Raw genomic sequence first — 22,152 nt, 5'->3', positions numbered from 1 at the left:
TATTTATGGTTTGAGATGGATATGCATCAGACCATTGTACATTACTAGAAGAAAGTTCATAAAAATAAGTTCCATGAAGCTTAATCTAAAAAAAAAACAAAAAAAGGCATCCTGCCCACAATTGTCAAAAAGTGCGGCAGTGTAGGACACTTGGTGATAGCGGCATCACCGTGTGTGTAAATAGAAGTGCTGTTTATTGGAGAATTCCAAGTCAGGAGACCTGGGTTTACCGTGTGTGTGTAAATAGAAGCGCTGTTTATTGGAGAATTCCAAGTCAGGAGACCTGGGTTTACCGTGTGTGTGTAAATAGAAGCTCTGTTTATTGGAGAATTCCAAGTCAGGAGACCTGGGTTTACGTCCTGGCTCCATCCCCAACTAGCTCTTTGGCCTCAAGAACCTGATTTGTGAGCTGAACGCTTAGGAAGGGGTAGGAGCTAACCAGTCTGAAGGGTGACAGGTAGCCTTCAGTACTTAGGACTGAAGGAAAAAGATTCAGTCTCTTAAACCTTGGTCTGTGTATCCCATACAGGCATATACTCTTTAATTCGGTCCCCATGTATTTGTAATACTTATTTTCTACTGTCTTTAATTAATGGTTTGCTTGGTCATATGAAAATGAAGATTGGGTAATGGTCAGTCTTAGTTTCCACAATAGTACTGACCTTTATGAGACTTCTATTTGTGGTGCACTGGACTGAAACAGCAGATACAGTCTTTAAGGCCTGACCTGGAGGATACCTGGTAGCTCAGATGGTAAAGAATCTTCCTGCTATGCAGGGTTCGATTCCTGGGTTGGGAAGATCCCCTGGAGGAGGGCGTGGAAACCCACTCCAGTATTCTTGCCTGTGAAATCCTATGGACAGAGGAGCCTGGCAGACTACAGTCCTTGCAGTCACAAAGAGTCAGACACAACTGAGCAACTAACATTTTCAGGATAGCCATTTTAGCTATTTATTTTGAATCTCATCATGTATATATTTGCCCATCCCCATTACCCACTGCTGAAGTTTAAATAAACCCCTTTTACTAGTCAGGTCCTGACAAGAAACAGCCAGCACACTCAAACAGATTACTTGAGGAGAGTTTAATGTAAAGACTGTTTCCAAAGTGTTGGCAAGGTTAAAGGATAGGACAGTAACCTGAGGCTAGAAACCATGAGGAACCATCCCATTCTTAGTCCTGGAAGAGCCAGATGATCCAGCCATTACTGAAACTAACCCAGAACACGTGATTGTAGCTGTTTTTGTAGCAGCAATGTGAGGAAATGTGACTAAGAAGGAGCCAGGGGGATGGAGGCCGTCCCCCTAGTCTCTTCCCATCTTCTGATCTCCTGTGGGCACCTTCCACTGGCTGAACCATCCAACCCTTTGTCCAGGAAGATTCCACACACTGCAAAGCAACTAAGCCTGTGTACAACTACCGAGCCCACATGTTGCAACCGCTGAAAACCATGCGCCTAGAGCTTGCGCTCTGCAATAAGAGAAGTCACCACAGTAAGAAGCCCGTGCACTGCGGCTAGAGAGCAGCCCCCACTCACCCCAACTAGAGAAAGCCTGTGCACACCTACGAAGACCCAGTACAACCAAAATTAATACAACAAATAATTTTTTAAAAATCTTAAAAAAAAAAAAAAAAAGACATGCTGAGAACAAAGTGGCTCGTTGATAGAGTCAGGGGCAGAGAATAGGACAGGGAAGGGTAGAAAGTGGATTTCGAGAGCAAACACGATGGCCAGCAAGCACATGCTGTATTTGGAATTTATGGTTTCTTACCCAGTGATGGACCTGGAAGGAAAGATGAGAAATGAGCTGGTGGACCCAGGTCTCAGGCTTTGGACTATTCTGCTAGGTTCTCTGAGTTCAGTATCAACCAGATGTCTTCGGATGGACCAAAACAACTTTGTGCTTGGTTTCACCCTCCTACTTTCACCCCACATGGCTAACTCTGGAAGTATATGACTACATAAAAGATAAGTTTCAGGCAGTTGTTGTGTTACACAACAATAACTGTGAAGATCTAGGTATATATACCCAGTTAATTTTATAACAAGGTGTTTGCTGATAATGCTAAACTCTGTACCAAACCACTTTTCCTGCCTCCAGGAAACCTGTATGGAGGTCAAGAAGCAACAGTTAGATCTGAATATGGAACAACAGGTTCAGTTAGATCTGAATTTGGAACAACTGGTTCCAAATAGGAAAAAGAGTACGTCAAGGCTGTATATTGTCACCCTGTTTATTTAACTTATATGCAGAGTACATCACATGAAATACCAGACTGGAATCAATCACAAGCTGGAATCAAGATTGCTGGAAGAAATATCAGTAACCTCAGATATGCAGATGATACCACCCTATGGCAGAAAGCGAAGATGAACTAAAGAGCCCCTTGATGAAAATGAAAGAGAAGAGTGAAAAAGCTGGCTTAAAACTCAACATTCAGAAAACTAAATCATGGCATCCAGTCCCATCACTTCATGGCATATAGATGAATAAATAATGGAAATAGTGAAAGACTTTATTTTCTTGGGCTCCAAAATCACTGCAGATGGTGACTGCAGCCATGAAATTAAAAGACACTTGCTTCTTAGAAGAAAAGCTATGCCAAACCTAAACAGCATACTAAAAAGCAGAGACATTACTTTGCTGACAGAGGTCCCTACAGTCATAGCTTTGGTTTTCCCAGTAGTCATGTAGGGATGTGAGACTTGGATCATAAAGAAGGCTGAGCGCCAAAGAATTGATGCTTTTGAACTGTGGTACTGGAGGAGACTCTTGAGAGTCCCTTGGACAGCAAGGAGATCAAAGCAGTCAATCCTAAAGGAAAGCAACCTTGAATATTTATTGGAAGGACTGATGCTGAAGTTGAAGCTCCAATACTTTGGCCACCTGATACAAAGAGCCAACTTACTGGAAAAGACCCTGATGCTGAGGAAAGATAGAAGGCAGGAGGATAAGGGGATGACAGAGGAGATGATTGGATGGCATCACCGACTCAATGGATATAAGTTTGAGCAAGCTCTGGGAGACGGTGAATGACAGGGAAGCCCGGCATGCTGCAGTCCATGGGGTCGCAAAGAGTCAGACACAACTGAGTGAGTGAACAACAACAAAAACTCTGTTCACCTGTACCAAGTCTTTGGTGTTTTTCCTGAATATTACATGGTCACTTTCTCACAATGTTAAAACATGTGAGAGTAGATTGCTAACAAGAACTGTTTGTCTCCACCCCAAAAATGCAGGTTCATAGAGGAAGGCATCCTGGAAAGAGAAGTGGCTTAAAGAGTCTATCTTCATGCAATGAACATCAAAACTCCGTTGAGTTTTTAGAGTACAAATAATAATAGTATTTTTCTCCCACTCCCTGAAGATCCTATAAAAGATGTCACTGTCAGCTCATATTCAATGTACTTTGAGACAGTGGTCCATAACTTTGTGTGTGTGTGTGAGAGAGAGAGAGATGCTCTTCATTTCCTCAGCCTTCTTTCTTACATGTAAAGGTAGTCCAGGAGTCAGAGAAAGAACGTTGTGATGGCAAAGTCCCTGGATCATTTCCTTTCTTCTCGCTGTTGGACTTTCCACCAGAAGATCACTGGGACCACTAGATAACCATTCCCCTCCATTTGGCTGCTTAGAGTTGTACTTTTAGATGTATCTAAATTTGCTGGGTGGAGAAGGAAATGGCAGCCCACTCCGGTATTCTTGCCTGGAGAATCCTATGGACAGAGGAGCCTGGCAGGCTACAGCCCATAGGGTTGCAAAGAGTCAGTCACAACTGAGTGTCTGTGCATAAATTTCCTGGGTACCATTTTTTTAACCTTTTGACTTTCATAAACCATTCAGACAATAATCTTGGTCAGAAGTGCTTTGCCACTTATTTCTGCTCCCACAATGATGTAATCCAGGATATCCAAAAAGTTCTTTCCTAGGACTAAACGTGAGATTTTGTCTTCTGCCCCTTGGGTAAGGAATGCTTGTATTCTTCCCCAATTATCTTTTTGAATCCTTTTACTGTTTCCTTTTAGTTAGTAATGAAACTCAATGTAACAACTCCTTACCCCTCCGCCAGGGAGTTGGACTTTGCCAGGCAGTCCTTCTTCCCATCTTTTTAAAGCTACATATGTAGTTTTAATCCATTAGTGGGTCATGGAATCAACATAGCAGGTTGCAGGTGAAATTTTTTAACCATTTCTTAAAAATTGAAGTATAGTTAATTCATAGTGTTGTATCAGTTTCAGATATATAGCAAAATGCTTGAGATATATTCTTTTTCAGATTCTTTTCCATCATAGTTGGTAACAAGCTATTGATTAGTTCTCTGTGCTGTACAGTAGGTCCTTGTTTATCTATTTTATATATAGTAGTTTGTATCAGCTAATCCCAAACTCCTAATTTATCCCTTTCTCATGACATTCCCCCCACTATCTCCTTTGGTGACCCTAAGTTTGTTTTCTATTTCTGTAAGTCTGTTTCTGTTTTGTAAGTTAAATTCATTTGTATCACTTTTTTAGATTCCACATATAAGCAATATCATACAGTATTTGTCTGACTTCTTTCACTTAATATGATAATCTCTAGCTCCATCCATGTTGTATAGAATCTCAGTTTGGGAAGATGAAAAAATTCTGAAGGTGGATGCTGTTGATAATTGCACAGCAATGTGAACATACTTAATGCCGCTGAACTGTAAACTGTTAAATGGTTAAAACAGTGAAATTCACATTATGTACATTTTACCACAACTTAAAAAAATCAGAGAGTATCATATTTGGAGTAGTCCCCCCTCCCATTTTATGTGTGCACTAGGTTACAGCAGAAGTGTATTTCTTATTTTGGGTCTGAATTAAGACATTTTCCCCCAGAAAGACAGTTCTAAGGAGTAGAGAGAACACGGTGTGGCAGGCGCACACGTTGTCCCGTCCTCTCTCGTCCACTCAGCGCTCTCCCAGAATGGACAGGGCAGTGTTTTGCAGTAGGCAAGAGAGAGTTTAGGTGAACCAGTGTCGAGAGTAGTGCTGCGCTGGGATGAATGACAGCATGATATTACGAGTTCTCTCGAGAAGGGGTAGGCTACCCACTCCAGTATTCTTGGGCTTCCCTCATGGCTCAGCTGTAGAGAATCCGCCTGCAATGTGGGAGACCTGGGTTCCATCCCTGGGTTGGTAAGATCTCCTGGAGAAGGGAACAGCTACCCACTCTAGTATATAGTCCATGGGGTCATAAAGAGTTGGACAGGACTGAGTGACTTTCACTTTCACTTGGGAACTGAGGGTAATCACTAACAATTAACATTAAACTAAGTAGACAGTATGGTACCCTATTTGCCAATCAGGAAAAGGGGGATAGGTTTTTTTTCCTATTATGGAGTGATAGACCGTATGCCAAGCAATTTGTATGTAGTACTTCCTTTAATACTCAAAAAGCAAGTCCAATTACTATACTCACTTTATAGATAAGAAAACTGAGATTTAGCAAGGTGAAATGATTTGCCCACGATTACAATATAAGTGGTGGGGCTTCCCTGGTGACTCAGATGGTAAAGAATCTGCCTGCAATGTGGGAGACCCAGGTTCAATCCCTGGTTGGGAAGATCCCCTGGAGAAAGGAATGACAACCCGCTCCAGTATTCTTGCCTGGAGAATTACATGGACAGAAGAGCCTGGTGAACTACAGCCCATGGGGTCACAAAGACTCCTGCACAACTGAGCAGCCAACACTTTCACTTTCACAATTTAAGTGGTAGCAGTTCAAGCATTTTCATCTAGGTTTTCTTACATCAGTCTCTGCTTAATCTCTATGCTGTATGATAAAACTCTTATTACCACAGAGGGATCCAGAGAAAAGCTCAAGGCTTTTTCAGTCAAGTCAGATCATTGTTGGATACCTGCAGAGCTATTGTTGATGGATACCTGGAGTGACATCCAGGAGTGAATTTTTAAGGATTATGCTTGGGTCCCTGCAGTGCCTATGGATCAATCAAGATTCAGACTTACTAAAACACTCCTTGTTTAAAGGAATTGATTCCCGTCCATGGATCACCTGCTGCTGCTAACTCGCTTCAGTCGTATCCGACTCTGTGCGACCCCATAGACGGCAGCCCACCAGGCTCCCCCGTCTCTGGGATTCTCCAGGCAAGAACACTGGAGTGGGTTGCCATTTCCTTCTCCAATGCATGAAAGTGAAAAGGGAAAGTGAAGTCGCTCAGTCGTTTCCAACTCCTAGCGACCCCATGGACTGCAGCCTACCAGGCCCCTCCGTCCATGGGATTTTCCAGGCAAGAGTACTGGAGTGGGGTGCCATTGCCTTCTCCTAGGACAGCCTATAAGTTTCTTTGGCTAAATTGAAGGTATGGATATGTAAAACTCCTGCCATACTTTCTACTTTTTAGAATATTTCCTCTGTTTTAAAAATTAGAATTTCCGTTAGGAACTAATTGATTATTTGAACTATTAAATCTTGAGTTCTGTGTATTACTATTTGAGAGGTTTTGCTCCTTGGAGCCATTTTTGCTTTTCTATTTCTAATTATTACACATCTCATAAGTTATGTTTTACCTTTTGATATCTGGATCAGATCAAACTCCATCATAATTAAGGAAATGAAGCTGCTATAAGTGTCCCTAGCACCGTCACTGTTCTCATCTTTGACTGTTTAGCTTTATTATACATAGATATTTTTAATCCTTATGTAAGAGGTAACCATACAGATGCTACTTTTATAGTGTATGTGTGTTCATGAGTGCTAAGTCGTTTCAGTCATGTCTGATTCTGTGTGACCCTATGAACTGCAGCCTACCAGGCTCCTCTGTCCATGGGGATTCTCCAGGCAAGAATACTGGAGTGGGTTGCCATTTCCTTCTCCAAGGGATCTTCCTGACCCTGGATTTCCAGGGGATCTGCCTGACCCTGACCCAGGATCAAACCCGCATCTCTTATGTCTCTTGCATTGTCAGGCATGTTCTTTACCACTAGCGCCACCTGGGAAGCCATTTATAGTGTATTCAGTTCAGTTCAGTTGCTCAGTCGTGTCCGACTCTTTGTGACCTCATGAATCACAGCACACCAGGCCTCCCTGTCCATCACCAACTTCCGGAGTTCATTCAAACTCAAGTCCATTGAGTCGGTGATGCCATCCAGCCATCACAACTTCTGTCATCCCCTTCTCCTCCTGCCCCAATCCCCCCCAGCATCAGAGTCTTTTCCAATGAGTCAACTCTTCACATGAGGTGGCCAAAGTACTGGAGTTTCAGCTTCAGCATCATTCCTTCCAAAGAACACCCAGGACTGATCTGCTTTAGGATGGACTGGTTGGATCTCCTTGCAGTCCAAGGGACTCTCAAGAGTCTTCTCCAACACCACAGTTCAAAAGCATCAATTCTTCTGCACTCAGCTTTCTTCACAGTCCAACTCTCACATCCATACATGACCACAGGAAAAACCATAGCCTTGACTAGACGGACTTTTGTTGGCAAAGTAATGTCTCTGCTTTTTAATATGCTATCCAGGTTTGTCATAACTTTCCTTCCAAGGAGTAAGCATCTTTTAATTTCATGGCTGCAATCACCATCTGCAGTGATTTGGGAGCCCCCAAAAATAAAGTCTGACACTGTTTCCACTGTTCCCCATCTATTTCCCATGAGGTGATGGGACCAGATGCCATGATCTTAGTTTTCTGATTAGTGATGATCAAATTAAGGTGAACATCAAAAAACTTCAAATTTATTGATTCAAAATATAAAGCATATTCATATTACATGTGCCATATTTTATGTTTAAGACATTTTAATTTTATTATAACTCAAGTTTTTAAATATAGATTAGTAACATTTTAGAAGGATTTCAAGATTGAAAGAGTACTGACTGCTTGAATATATATGTTAGGAGTTGCTATAAGACCTAAAAATATTGTTTTAACCATTGATTTGTACATTTAATTTGGGAAAAGTAAAAAGTCAATCAACTTGTTATAAATAAAGATTGTGATACCTTAGCAACTTTTTCAACTTATTACAGTATTTGCTACTCTCAGGAGAGAGAAAAGTAAATTTTGGAAAATATCAAGAGTGTCAAAAATGGCAGTTGGCAAAAAGAATTCTTCAGATAAACACCTCAAATTGTGTGCTTACAGTTTTAGAACTGATCTCAAAGTACTCTCACCTGGATTTTTAATAATATTTTGACTAACACTATACCCTATTTTTAACAACTTCTTAAGGGAGAGAGTTCACATGGGTAAAACACATGTATTAATACAACTAATACAGTTTGGCCTTTTTGAATAAATATAAATTTTAATTTTACCTTGCCAGTGAGATCTTTTTTACCTGTGATTTTTTTTTTTTTAAGTGAAGTGGTTGATTTACAGTGTTATGTTAGTTTCTGGTATATAGGAAAGTGAGTCAGTTACATATGTATAATGTGTATTATATATATATTTTCATATTCTTTTCTGTTATAGGTTATTACAAGATATTAAAAATTGTTACCTGTGCTATATACAGTGGGGCCTTGTTGTTTATTTTAAATGAGATCTTTATTTATAACTCCACAAATAAATTCCTAGAAAGCTGTTTGGATTAATATGCCCGTTTATAGAAGTGTTAAGAGTATACCTAGCTGCATTTTCGTGCATAACATTTCATCAGAAACATATTGGCCCAGAGTTGTGTTTTCTCTGTATACAATGGGTTTTTGCATACAGAGTCATAACATTGCAGTAAATACCACCACACTGTAAACTCCTTGAAGTTAAACACTCACTAAGCCTAGCTTTCTTTTCACCAGCCTTTTCACCACTTCTTTCAAAACCCAGCTGAAGATTCACACTCTTGAGAACCCCCCATGATCTCCCCCACGCCATCCTGAGTTCCTCTTAGGTCTCTGCTCTGGCCGCCCTTCCAACTTTCCTACTCCTCGGTGGTTGTTCCGTTTTATACTGTTTGTAAATGTCTACATATTTCATACCACCAGATAGACTGTGACTTCATTGAAAACCTAGGATTTATTTCTTTAGTTTTTCCTGTCATAGCTCTCCCAAGGACACTATAAGCCAGTGCTTCTTCTCTAAGCTCGTCATGGATGTGGGAGCCAGGCTCCACCACAGCTATAAGCAAATTTCAGATTTGGCAAGAAGAGGGTAGAAGACAGTGAAGGGGACTGGAGCTGCATCTATTCAATGAGCCACAATTACCAGAATGCACCCTGGCGTCTCCCAGTCCCCAGCTCCATGTTTCTACGAGCAAACTGAGGCGAGGTAATGAGGCTGCGTATTTCCCACGCATACCAGCAGCCACTTTGAAAAAATTTGTTCCCTCCTACAGATGCCTTCACTATTTATTTTAATCGAATTTTTCTGGTATAAAATGTGTTAGGGGAATGGACAAATAAAGAGAGGACCCAATACATATATTGATTATATGTGTACTCAATATACATGCAGTGTAATTGTCCATGAGACCTTGGTTCTTCTGAACATGGTCATAACTTTTATGGCACTTAGTACAGTATTCAGTGGGTATTCAATAAATAGTATTGACTAACTTATATGGGAATATGGATATGGACAATCTGGAGAAGTAAAACAAAAGATTTATGATGCTGAAAACATTTGGTCTTTTGAACAGCAGAGTCATACTCTGAGTTGTGTTGGTCTTTAATATGAGAACAAGTTGTCCGTAAGTCATATGAAATGTGGATGGAAGAAAATTGGGTTGGCAGTCAATATGGTCTGGGGTTTCAGTAATCCTATGAAACTTTTCTGCTAATAGCTCATAGAGAATAATCAACAAGAACTTCATTTTTTAAAGAAACTCATTATGTGAACAAATATGGAAGATTTGATAATATACTGACTATAGGATTATGGGAGCTAGCTTTTCAAAACCCTTATATAAAGATGTTTCATTTATATGATGTTGGAAATTTTAGGTTACTGAACTTTTATTATTTCCCACAGCTCTGCAAGTGAATCTGGTTCTCAAAGCACTTGTGACCAACTTGTAACTCCAACAGCCCTGGCTGCCTGTACGAGAGTTGACTCCTGTTTTACCCCATGGTTTGTCCCATCTCTTTGCATTTCCTTCCAGTTTGCTCACCTGGAGTTCCATCTTTGTCATCACCTTGATCAGCTTGGCACAGGTACTCTTTATTTTAGCATCAGAATAACATCCACTTAATACTTACTGTTTTGTCCCTACACAAAACTCCTTCCCAAATGACCACCACTCACATGGGGAAAGAGGACATTTTTAGAAGCAGCATTTATTTCCTTCAACAATGAGCACCAGCAAAGTTACTCTGAAGTTTTTTTATTTCATATAATAATTGTCCCCCTTATGTTTGAACCATCTCATTTACTTATTATATAGGTTACCAGTTATAGTGAATTGCTATGATTTAGTGCACTTCCTAATGAGAATTTTCAAGGAAGTTACAAAAATTGCAGGTTTTTACTATTACTCCAATTATGAATTTTTTGAAAGAAGTACATCTGTTTTTGTTTTATATTCTGAGCCATTACATTAATGGCAAATAGTTTCCAAAAGTACTTGATATTACTTTATCTTGATAAGTATGAATACCTTCCACCAAAAATGGACAAATTCTCCAATATTTTAAAGGACTAGCATTTTTACAAGTTTATAAGGTAGAATAGTAAGTTTTTCCACATATCAAAAGTGACCTTTTACAAATTTGCTCATGTTCATGAATAATTATTCCTAAAAGTCTATACGAAATCTTTTCTCCTTAATACATTTTGATTCTGGTATTAGGTTTTCAACCTACATGTAATGGAAAAAGGAAAAAAACATCAGATTAAAACTAAACACAGCTGCTGTTAAGCATCTTGCCTTTTCAGCAAAAATGGAGTTTAACCTGTATTTTCTAATTCTGGGTCATGTTTTTGGTTTTCAGATTTGGTGGGTAGATACAAAGCACTTTTGTGAAACACGCCTTAAATATTTACCTCCTCTTCATTTTATTTTTATCTGCAAGTGTAACCTTTGGAAAAAGACCTGCTGTTTGAACAAAGCTTTTTTTTTTTTTATCAGTTTTGTTTGTTACTTTATTTTTGTTGGTTTGTTTTTGCTTTTTTTTTAATTTATTTTTTTGTTTTGTCTTTTTGAACAAAAATGTTGTTTACAAATGCCAAATGGTAATTCAAATGTTATATTATCTTCAAGAGAATGTTTGAATTTATTAACCAGCAACTATTGCATTCAATAACCAAGAAGTGAGTAATTTAAATGTCATCTCTATATTTCCATAAAGTGTTGGCTCATCTCAGCTGCTGTATTTCTTGTTTGTTTTTCTCAACAGCTCCACCAAAATACCTACAGCCATTTATTTCTGATAAAAATGTGCCATCTGAACTAGAATACATGGTTATTTCCTTCAAAGAACCACACATGTATCTTCGACAGTGGAACAATAGTTCTGTCTGTCAGGAGATCCAGTTCTCAGCTCAAGCAGACTGTAAACTTCTAGAGTGTAGAAATGTGACAATGCAAAGCTTGGTGAAACCCTTCAGCATCTTTGGACAGACTGCAATTTCCAGCAATGCAGTAGAAAAGCTGATTGATTGCTCCATCATCATTGACTCAATATTTGTAAACTTTGGGCAACATGTAGTTCATTCTCTCAACACTGCAGTACAAGCTTGGCAACAGGTATGCACATTCTAGAACAGTTTACAGTTTGTCCGTGTGTGATCTTTTACTAGACAGTCTGTGTTATCACTTCTAATAATAAATTAAGCACAAACAAAAATGTGAGAGAATGAAGAATCTGACGGGCATCATTATATTTGGGGCCTCTTCTGTTTGGGCAAAGCGATGCATGTTATTTTTAAAACCTTTGGAGAATATGGGTTCTCTACACATGCATCAGAGATCATGCCCACATTTTTGTGACTAATGTACCACATCTGTGTGGAAAGTAACATATTCCCAGAAATTTTTTCCAAGTATTATGGCTTTAGTTTGCCAAAGCTTCAACTTGGTATGTATCAAATTGTCTAAGCAGCCATTGCAGAAATGAAGAACCTGTGTGAGTCTTTCTGATAAAAGCATTTCATCTTTCAAAGCAAAAAGGCAATGAGAGGAAATATGTGAGCATGATATAATCTTAGCTTTTCTCCCATTATTATTCTGCCATTTTGATTCACTAAAAAAAGCACTCAGTATTAGATTTTTTAACCAGCTAAAGACTATTGATGAGTAATGTTTTACTTTTATCTTTTGTCAGAAATTAGCTGTATTAGAAAAGAGATAGAATATAAGTCTGTTTTGAATGACATTTAAAGTGGGGAACCTGCCTGTGTTTACTATCATAAATATAATTTCACAAAATATTTGGATCATAGTATGCTCAGTGATTTAGTGATTGGATAACAAATCGTTTCTGCTTCCCTTACTGATTTTCAGTATAATACTGCATTTTCATAAAGCCCGTGTTGTTATTTAAGCTGAGACATTTCCCCACATTTTGTACGTTACATGCATTTGTGCAGACTAACTCCCCAAGAGAAATGGTCCTTCACTCCACCCTGACCTCATGTGGGGATGGACAGTGGGACTGGGGGGAGGCTGAGTTCTCTAACTTAAGAATTTTTATGGGAATGAACTCTTTTCTTTATATGCATGAAGACCTATACAAGACTAAGGAATTAATTACCTAACATGGCACTACAATAGCAAAGGGAAAGAAGATAACACATCTGTTTCATATTTTAAAATTCTTTTTTAAGGGCATTCCATGGTTTTCTTGTTGCAGAGGACATGCGTAAAATAAGAGCTAGTGTGATCTAAATCTTTGCAGCTGGTTCGAATAGCGATGTGAAAAAAACCTCTGTGGCTCCAATTTCTGTTTTTTGTCATATTTTGAACAATGCATTTAATAAAAAACAAACCTAGAGAATACAAGAGAGTCATTGATAGAGCATTTAAACTCAGGATATTTTTGTCTTGGTATCAGGACCATTATAAAAGGACTCATGTGTAGCAACTACTGCAAAATGGCCCTCAGAAACATCAGTTTCCTCCCAGGATAAAAATATTCTCTTAGACACAGCTATACATATAAATAAAACACGGTGCATAAATATTTAAATGTCTTAAACCACATCAGAGTGTGAATGACTGACTGGCTAACACAGTGCCTTGAAGGAATATTCTGAGTTTTTTTAAAAAATGGAATTGTATATTTGATTAAGTAGAGCCATATGTCACGTAGCATATTGCTGACAGGTACATTCTATGAATAGTTGGTTCTGATTTATACCGGGATTTGGCAATGTTAACATGAGCCACAAGAGGATATACTTCTGTAATTGTTGCTGTAATTTTCTTGTTTCCTCCCATGTCAAGGGTACTTGCCACCAAGTTTTAATGTGGTAGGCATCTAACCCTGTGTATTCTAAAGTAAATACGAAAATGCACTACTTTGAAATTATAGGACATTTGACATTGAAATGGTCTTATAGAGGGGTTATTAAGTTCATTGTTTCTAAGATGTTCTGAATGTGATTTATCCTCTTTAGAAGGGAAACTTAGCTTCCCAAGCTTGGATTTTATTGTGTATATAATGCTCATATACAGTGTAATTATTGCCAATGAGAAATGTGAATTTAATAAGCAGGATATGTTATTTGAGTTCTCCACATACTTTATCAGATTTGTATCGGAGACAAGTCATTTGTATCCAGTGTGGATGAAGCAGACAGTTGAAGCATGAAACAATTTGACCTTTCACCTTTAGGTCACAAGTTCAAGATTAACAGAAGCCTTCATCAGTGTCTGATTTCTCTGGCTGTAGATTTTTTTTTCTCTTTTGTGAGTGATTAATGTTTTGTGAAACCAGATTAAGGACCCAAAATGCCACTTGCAGTTTGCTTTATATTTCTATGTCACATTCCCACATTTGGACCAAATAGCATTATAAAGGAGATTTTTATTTAAAAGTTAAGATTATGCTCATGTGTCTTAGCTTAGAGCATAAGGATATCCCTCTTTAAATGCCTAACACTCCCTCACAAATCTTAAATGTAAATAAGCCATCTTTTAATTACAAAACCGTTCTGAGGTTTTGCTTTTATATGATGTCATATACAATATGTACCAATTTTTTATAATACACTAGAATTTAAGCATTCCAAGAAATGCTTAAACTTATTACAGTTATAATGAACCCCACAAATGAAGGAGCAGTAGAGAAACAGTTCCCTCAGGACTTTCAGTATTCTTTAGAAAAATGTAAACAACCCCCTTGTATTCTTTCATTTACATTTTTCCCCAAAACCTTCATCATTTATTAAAGGTCAGTTTTTAGAGATGAGGAAAGTAATATGACTATTTTTTTCCTACTCAGTCCCCATCTGGTAACTTAACCTTTGTCTAACCAGCAAATTGATCCCAATTCATTAAGAAAATTGAATTTCAGTCTCAGGTTGACTATCTTAAGTGGGACATTGGAATCATATCCCTTTCTTCATGTTTGTACTCTTGGACCTAAAGGAGAAAAATGTTTACAAGGAGAGCGGTTTATGTTGATTATATAATGCTAAATGGAAAAATCTCATCAAACTAATTATACACTGTGACTCCAGTTTAATTAAAGGTTTACAAACCTTTAAATATATAAGATATATAAGATAGGATTGGTCTGTTTTGCATATAACCGTTTCCTTAGCATCCTCTTAGCAACCCTTTTCTGGGGAATGGGAATCCAGTTGGTCTTTTGATTCTTGAGTTTCATCAGTAAAGCTGTATATTTTCACTATTTAAAAAAAGATACATAAAATAGGATTGGATAGGATAGATCAGAATGAGAACAAGCAGGATACCAGAAGTGAAAAATTGCTGGAAAAAAATTCTCCAGAATGTTAACAGCAGTTATCTCTGAGTCTAAAATTAGAGATTTTTTATAAAATCAGTGCTTCCTGTATTTTCTTTCTACTGGAACCTGTATTACATTTATAATTTTAAATTTGCTCACTTATTTGTTTCATAAGTGTTTGTTGAGTACTTACATGTCACGCATGATACTGAGAACAGGAGATGAAGTTGTAAATAACACCGAACTGGATCCTGCCCTTATGCAGCATAGAGTCTAATGATGGAGACAACAGTGACCTAAAATCATGCAAGTAATTACTCAGTCCTGGTGGCTCAGATGGTAAAGAATCTGCCTGCAATGCTGGAGACTTGCATTCAATACCTGGATCAGGAAGATTCCCTGGAGGAGGGCATGGCAACCGACTCCAGTATTCTTGCCTGGAGAATCCCAAGGACTGAGGAGACTGGCAGGCTACAGTCCACAGGGTCACAAAGAGTCAGACAGAACTGAACAACTAAGCATAGCACAGGGATCAGTACGGTTAAGGCAAAACATACAGTGTTGTGCAAGTGTAAAATAGGTGGACCTGGGACTTCCTTGGTGGTCCAGTGGCTAAGGCTCCATGCTCCCAATGCAGGGGGCCCAGGGTTCGATCCCTGGTCAGGGAAATAGATCCCACATGCTGCAACTAAGACCCTGCCCAGTCAAATAAATAAAAATAAATATTATTAAAAAAAAAATAGGTGGACCTAAGGTGATCAGGGAGGATCTCAGGAGGCTGCTTACTCTGAGAGCATGACCTGAAGACAGGAACCTGAAAACTGAGTCGGAACAAATTAATTGAGCAAGGAGGAAAAGAGCTCCAAGCAAAAGAATGGCACTGAAGCAGGAAGGAGTTTGACGTGTTGGATGAATTGAGAGAAGGCCTGTGGTGTTGGAGGAGCTGAAAGGGGCTGGTGGAGCTGGGGTCTAGAGGAGAGTGGTTCAAGATGCGGTGGGGGCCGGACCAGGCAGAATGCCTGAAACCCGCCGGCACTCCAGTTTTGAAATCACAGCTCATGATTAAAAGCCACAGCAAAAAGGAGTATGGGTAGACAGCAGGTAATTATTGGTTATAACTGCTTCAGTCTCACTTACCCAGAGACTCTTTATGATTAGTGTGGTTGTCAGGCAAGGTTCCACTCCATGAGAACAGAGAGGGTTGATGAGAATAGACAGATACAGATGATAGAGTGAGCGCTTAGAAGTCCCTCAAGGATGTCTCTAGAAGAATGAGATATTTCAAGGCCTCTTCACTCACTGCAGCCTTGGAGCTCTGCCTGCACACTTGGAGGGCCTTCTGGTTGATTAGGAGGGGCTTGTACCTCCCAGGATAACTGTTCTCATAAGGTTCTAGATCAGGTCTTGGTCCAGGCTGGATTCCAGTACATTCATCCATAGACTCCTAGGCTTCAGGCCACATAGTCACTTAAATCTCCATGCTCATGATGATATAGCCCTTTTTACTCTCCCTCCTCTTAGTAAAATGGCAAATGATGGAGTGTGGCTTTGTTACATTACTTAGAGCCACATCCAGGAAATAGAGGCCAATTGGAGAAATCAGCTCAGGGATCAAACCCAGGTCTCCTGCATTGCAGGAGGATTCTTTACATCTGAGCCACAGGGAAGCCCTATCAGTGACATGTTACCTCCCATTATCTGAAAAATCATTGGCTAATAAAGATTTTTTTCTTGCATTCTCAAGTTAGCCATTTATTTAGCTATTCTGTTTACCAAAGGTATGTTGATTGTTTTTAAGCCATAACCTAGTCAGCGTGATAAAAAGAGTAAACACAGAAATGCTCTATGACTCAGCCAGTGCTTTGATGTAACAGCAACCAGTGGAGAAGGAGGTATCCACACATTAGGAGCATATTACTAATTTGCTGAGCCTCAGTAGATTAATGAAAGACATTTGCTGATTGATTATTAGCTGAAATAGACATCAGCAACTGGTTTTCAACTAACATTTTCTCTTGAAAACTGCAGCTTGGCTTACACAGACTCTGAAGTTGATCTGTTGTGTGTGTTCAGCCTGTTAACAATAGAGGGAAAGTTATGGTTTTATTTACATCTCTGCCTGAGCAGATTTACACGGACACACACACAGACAGACACACACACACACAGACAGACACACAGACACACGCCACCCTCCCCCTTAAGGGAACTGGGGAAGTATTACCTAAATGATCCTTGCTTTCTGTAGGGTACAAACTGTGGCTTTGGTAATTGGTCTTGATTGTCAAGTTTAGAAGGCCGGGAACATGGTAATTCTAGCCTCTGGTACTATGCTCAAAAACGTGCACTACCCAGTACAGCATTCTTTGTAGCATGTTAATTCATTTTAAAACATTAAACGTTTGAGGGATCTCATTGTTCTTTTTCCTCTTCTGTATATATGATTTATTTTGCAGGAATATAAATCAAAACATATTCTTGGAACATTTAAGGTCTCTTTAAGGTATTTTTTGGTGCTTATCCTGGAAGTACAGAATACTTTGTATACCAGAGCTAATGACAACAGATCTTTTAGTATTTCTGTGTTGTAACAATCGCCACTGGGCAGACAGCTGCCAAACATCTTGCAATTAATCTGATGCATGTTGGCTTTCGTCTTCTTTTTCTTTCAGAACAAATGCCCTGAGGTAGAGGAGTTGGTCTTCAGCCATTTTGTGATCTGTAATGACACACAGGAGACACTGCGGTTTGGCCAGGTGGATACTGATGAAAATATCCTGCTGGCCAGTCTCTGCAGTCACCAGTACAGCTGGCGCTCTCACAAATCCCCACAGGTACTTGAGAAACAGCCTTACAAACACAGCAATTGTTAAGGTTGGGGATGCCTTTCTTCTACATTTGTATGCCTGTGTCCAGTTATTTCCCTTTTTAAGTCTCCCCAGCGGCCACATAGTATATATAGTTCCATCTGACAGAAGCCCAGAAATGTTTAGAGCTGGGAGCACCGCGTACCCCTGCTCCTCTTGAAGTGGACATTCTCGTGTTCACGTGGGCACTGCGGAGGGTAGTGTGGTGACAGTGATGTTGAACTCCAGAGCCACGGTGTGGAGACTTGGCTCCTGGCTCTGGATTACCTCTCTATGCTTTCGTGCTTCAGTTTTCTTATATGTAAATTGGGGCTAATAATAGTACCTGATTCATAGGATTGTGAGGTCTGAGTAAGTTAATACATAAAAGGTGCTAAAAGAGTGCTTGATGTACTGTAAACATTGTATATCGGGAGTTATTTTCCATTTGTGTATTCGGATTCTTACTGTGTGTATAGTTCGTGCCAGTCATGCATAGGCACTGGAGATTCAAAGGTAAAAAAGTCTTAGTCCTCACCCTCCAAGGACAGCTCACGGTCCGCGACAGAGTGACTGCAGTGACAGACTGCAGGGAGTACCCAAGGGAGCGCTGAGAAAAGATATACCAAAGGATGTCTGTTTTCCAAGGAGTGTAATTCCATTTTCTTGTCACTTTAGATGGGAATAATTAGAGGGATGTGCCCTGCAGGGATAACTGAGGACGAATTAAATACAAAGATGTGGTCTTAAATGAGTAAAAGAAATCCTAAGAAGTACTCTCAAGAATAATGTATTTCTAAAACCCTGGGTAATAAGGAAACTACTGTCTGCTTATGATTAAAAGAAAGTCATTAGATTAGAGAACAAGTTTTCCCATCTGGTCTATAGACCAGCTTTAGGATATGTTATATCCTCAGGCTCCCTTTTGCTGTTTTTTTTTTTTTTTCCAGTAGCTAGATTCTGATTTCTTACTTGCCTTTTTTTTCTTTTTAATCGTATTGCCACACTATTAGTATCAAATTTGGCAAAGTAGATACAGTAAAATTCTTCTTAAGTCTATGTATTTAATTCTGGTTGATCTAACAGGATGGTAAAACACCATATATCCTTTTTTAATAAGAGTTCTTTCAGAAATGTGTATGGTATGATATTGCACTTGTATTTTTAGAATGAATGACATGTCCTTATTTTTCTAATTCTCCTTTTGACAAATGTCCATGTTAGAGAGTTTTTAAGTTGTTTGGTTGTTTGCTCCTTGTAACATCATTAAAGGACACTTGGTCAGTTGTTTCATTTAAAAATTAAGCAGTTATTTTTTCCTGTTAATTGCAAAAGTAAGAATATAGACCAGATATATAAACCAAAAGAGAGAGAGACAGAAAAGACAACCTATAATTCCAACCACCCAGAGACAATCCATGTTAAGACTTGTTTAGCCGTGTAGACCTTCAAAAGGCTTATATGGTCATTGCATTCCCAGAGATGAACTGGTAGTGACAGGAACGAAACCTCTGAGAAGGTGTGTTAATGTGCAGTCATACATTGTACCTGTAGCCACTTCACCCATTCATACATGCAGGCTGCAGGCCTCAGCCGAAAGCAAAGCAGAGAAAGCTCATTTTCCTTCAAAGTCATCTTAAGCTGCATAGACTATCATGACCCTCCCTGACTCAAGATTCTCTGGATACTGGAGCCAGGACGGGAAGGATGATGCTAAGAACAGTGGGCTCAGGGGTGTGGAGGAACAGGTGTCTTCATGTTGTAGATGTACAGTTTCTGAATGGAAAGGACATGAACAGGAAAGAAGAATGGCCGACCACTGCCATACTATACCTTTCATATTTAAACTCTTCTGTACTTTTTCAAGGTCTTTTTGTATTTATTACTAGTCTTATTTTCATAGTATCCCTGTGTGATTTGTATTTTTGTTATGAACATTTTATAGATAAGGATACAGAAATGTTAAGCTAAGATAGTGGTAGAGTTGGGACTGAATCCCATGTCTTTGCATTTTCAATATACTATTATTTCCACAACATTGTTAAACTCTCCTAGGTTTTGGCAGCAGGATTTGTCTGCTAGAAGAGCCAAACTGTGAGATTTTAAGAGAAGGGCTGAGAAATCGCTGCTATAATACTCCACATTTAAAGCTAGAGTAACATGGCATTCTTAGTACAATATGAACCCTTGCAGAGCTTTAAGAACAAAAAACAATAAGAACCTTTTAGGGACAAACTGGAAACATAAGACAGGTATCTATTAAACTTTTTTCTCTCTTTAATTTGTAACTGCATCTTCTGGATACAAATGTTAAGATGAGCTATAGTCAATAATCTTTAGACTAAAACTTAGATCATATTCATAAAAGGTGTCCCTTTAGTACAGCTACGTATGCTGAAGGAAGTGTTTTAGGACCTTTTGAAGCCAGCGAGGTCTTAATGGGCCCAGGGGTCTTCATGGAATTCCTTACGTCCATAGTTACGGATTCTGCTGTGTTCTAATAAGAGATTACATCTGAGGATCAGAAAAACTAGCCACTGAGCTTCAGACTGCACCTGGAGGTGGTCACAGACACACAAGTAAGCTAACTGTTCCCTTTTTCCAGACTCCAAGTCATATCCTGCACTGCCCAGCAGGCTTGGTTTTAGGAACATTTGTGTCTGCATGTTTATGCTACCTTGGGTGTTAGTCAATTCATAGTCTCAGGGAGGATTTCTAAAGTTCAGAGAACTTAACTCCACTAAACAATGTAGCTTATATTGCAGAGATCAAGAAAGTAGCAATGACACCTGGAAAGGTTTCAAAGAGGTCAGCATGTCTTAGAACCACACAGGAGGTTGCTAACAACAGTGAGTCCCAACGGGATAGGGAAAAACACGGACACAACCAATTGCAGAAATCCAAAGCTGAAAAACCTTTTCAGAGTTGAAAAGTTGTAAATTCTCCCTATAGTTTCTAACACACACTCTGAGGCAAAATCACTTGAAAATGCTGGCTATCCTACAACATTTGCTTGCCTAAACAAACAAAGGAAGAACAAAACAATTTCCTAGGGGATAATTGAATATATTCAGCTGCACAGCTGTATATGCCACCTCAAAGGGCCCTTAAATATCCCACTCCAGGAGACTTTACTTCAGTTGGACAAGAACAGTAACCAGTGAAGGAATGGTCTTCAGAGAAGGGCTTCACAGTATATGGAATTGAAATACATGTGTGAGTTTATGGAATCTTTCCCCGGAATATGGACAGTCTGTGCAGCTCAGAGTCAAGGGGAGCTCTGTTTAATTTAACCAAACTGGATACAGTGACACGTCCATCGTAGTAGGGTTTTTGTGTAGGCTGTTCAAATTAACTTCCTGTTCTGGTAAAGAGAGAGCACTGTTGCCTAATTAAACTTCTTGAAACAAGAATTCCTCTAGCTTGTATGTAAGGAATTACATTTGCTTTACCCTTAAAACACACACAATTTATAGATTGTGCTTTTTTTTTTTTTTTAAGGTTTGCAGAATTCCAACTACCAATGACTTAATTTGGTAACCAAACCATCAGTCAAGGTGAAAATAGGCTCCAGACAGAGCTATAGAAAATAAAAGATTGCTCCAAATGGGATGTAGTAGGAAGTTTTATCATCTTGTGAAAATGGCAGATAGTTAAAAATGAGAAAGGCAACAAGAGTCAATTTGGAAGAGCGGCAGAGCATCTGGGAAATACTCATCAAAGTAATCAGATTTAGGAAAGAAAACATAAATCAGACATTACTTTCAGGCAGAGTTTGGCAGACTTTTTTGAGTAGGGCCAGACAGTGACTGTTTTAGGCTTTCAGGGCCTTGGAGCCTCTCTCATAGCCATTCAGCTTTGCACAAAAGCAGCCATAATAAATGAGTGTGACTGTGTGCCAATAAAACTTTATTTATAGAAAAGAAAATTTGAATTCCAATAATTTGCACACAAAGTGGTATTTTTCTTTTTTTCAACTATCTGAAAATGGTAAAGACACTCCTAACTCACTGGCTTTATAGAAATAGGCAGTGCCCCAAATGACCCAGAAGTCATGCCTTATTTGTCAACCCCTGCTTTCGGGTCTCTCACTTGACAAAATTCAGTAGACTAAAGACTTGACAGAAAAGTGTCTTTGCTCTGCTGTAAATGATATTCCCATCACTTGAAAACTTGGTAACATGTTTCAGAAATTATGAAATGACGGGTAATATATTAAATCTAACACATAAAATCAACCTGTGCTTACCACATAACAGTGTTCTTGAGTCCCTAAGTCATGTCCAACTCTGAGACTCCATAGACTGCAGCATGCCACATAATAGTAAAATATTTGTATTGTTCTTGTTCTTGCCCATATATACAGAAAGTTCTGCTGTTCTTTTTTCAGATGTGAAAATATTTAAAAGTGAGATCTGATCATTTTTCCTCTTGTCTAAAGAAAAAGTAATGGGTTTTTGAGTGTCTAGCTAT

At 39.0% G+C, this 22,152-nt stretch overlaps 1 protein-coding gene across 14 annotated transcripts in view; it reads left to right on the top strand.

Annotated features, from left to right (window-relative positions):
• VPS13B (vacuolar protein sorting 13 homolog B) overlaps nt 1-22,152 on the top strand; it is an 807,303-nt gene that overhangs the window by 697,679 nt on the left and 87,472 nt on the right. For all 14 annotated transcript variants that reach the window (XM_070803099.1, XM_070803104.1, XM_070803105.1 and 11 more), the window contains 3 exons: nt 9,954-10,135; nt 11,318-11,667; nt 17,506-17,667. In XM_070803099.1, coding sequence (XP_070659200.1) covers nt 9,954-10,135; nt 11,318-11,667; nt 17,506-17,667 — 694 coding nt within the window. The remainder of the gene's footprint in view (nt 1-9,953; nt 10,136-11,317; nt 11,668-17,505; nt 17,668-22,152) is intronic.

This window comes from Bos indicus, chromosome 14 (assembly GCF_029378745.1).
Source record: "Bos indicus isolate NIAB-ARS_2022 breed Sahiwal x Tharparkar chromosome 14, NIAB-ARS_B.indTharparkar_mat_pri_1.0, whole genome shotgun sequence".
Taxonomy (NCBI): Eukaryota; Metazoa; Chordata; class Mammalia; order Artiodactyla; family Bovidae; genus Bos; species Bos indicus.
Note: the sequence above shows the minus strand (reverse complement) of the source record. Positions and strands in the feature narration are given on the sequence as shown.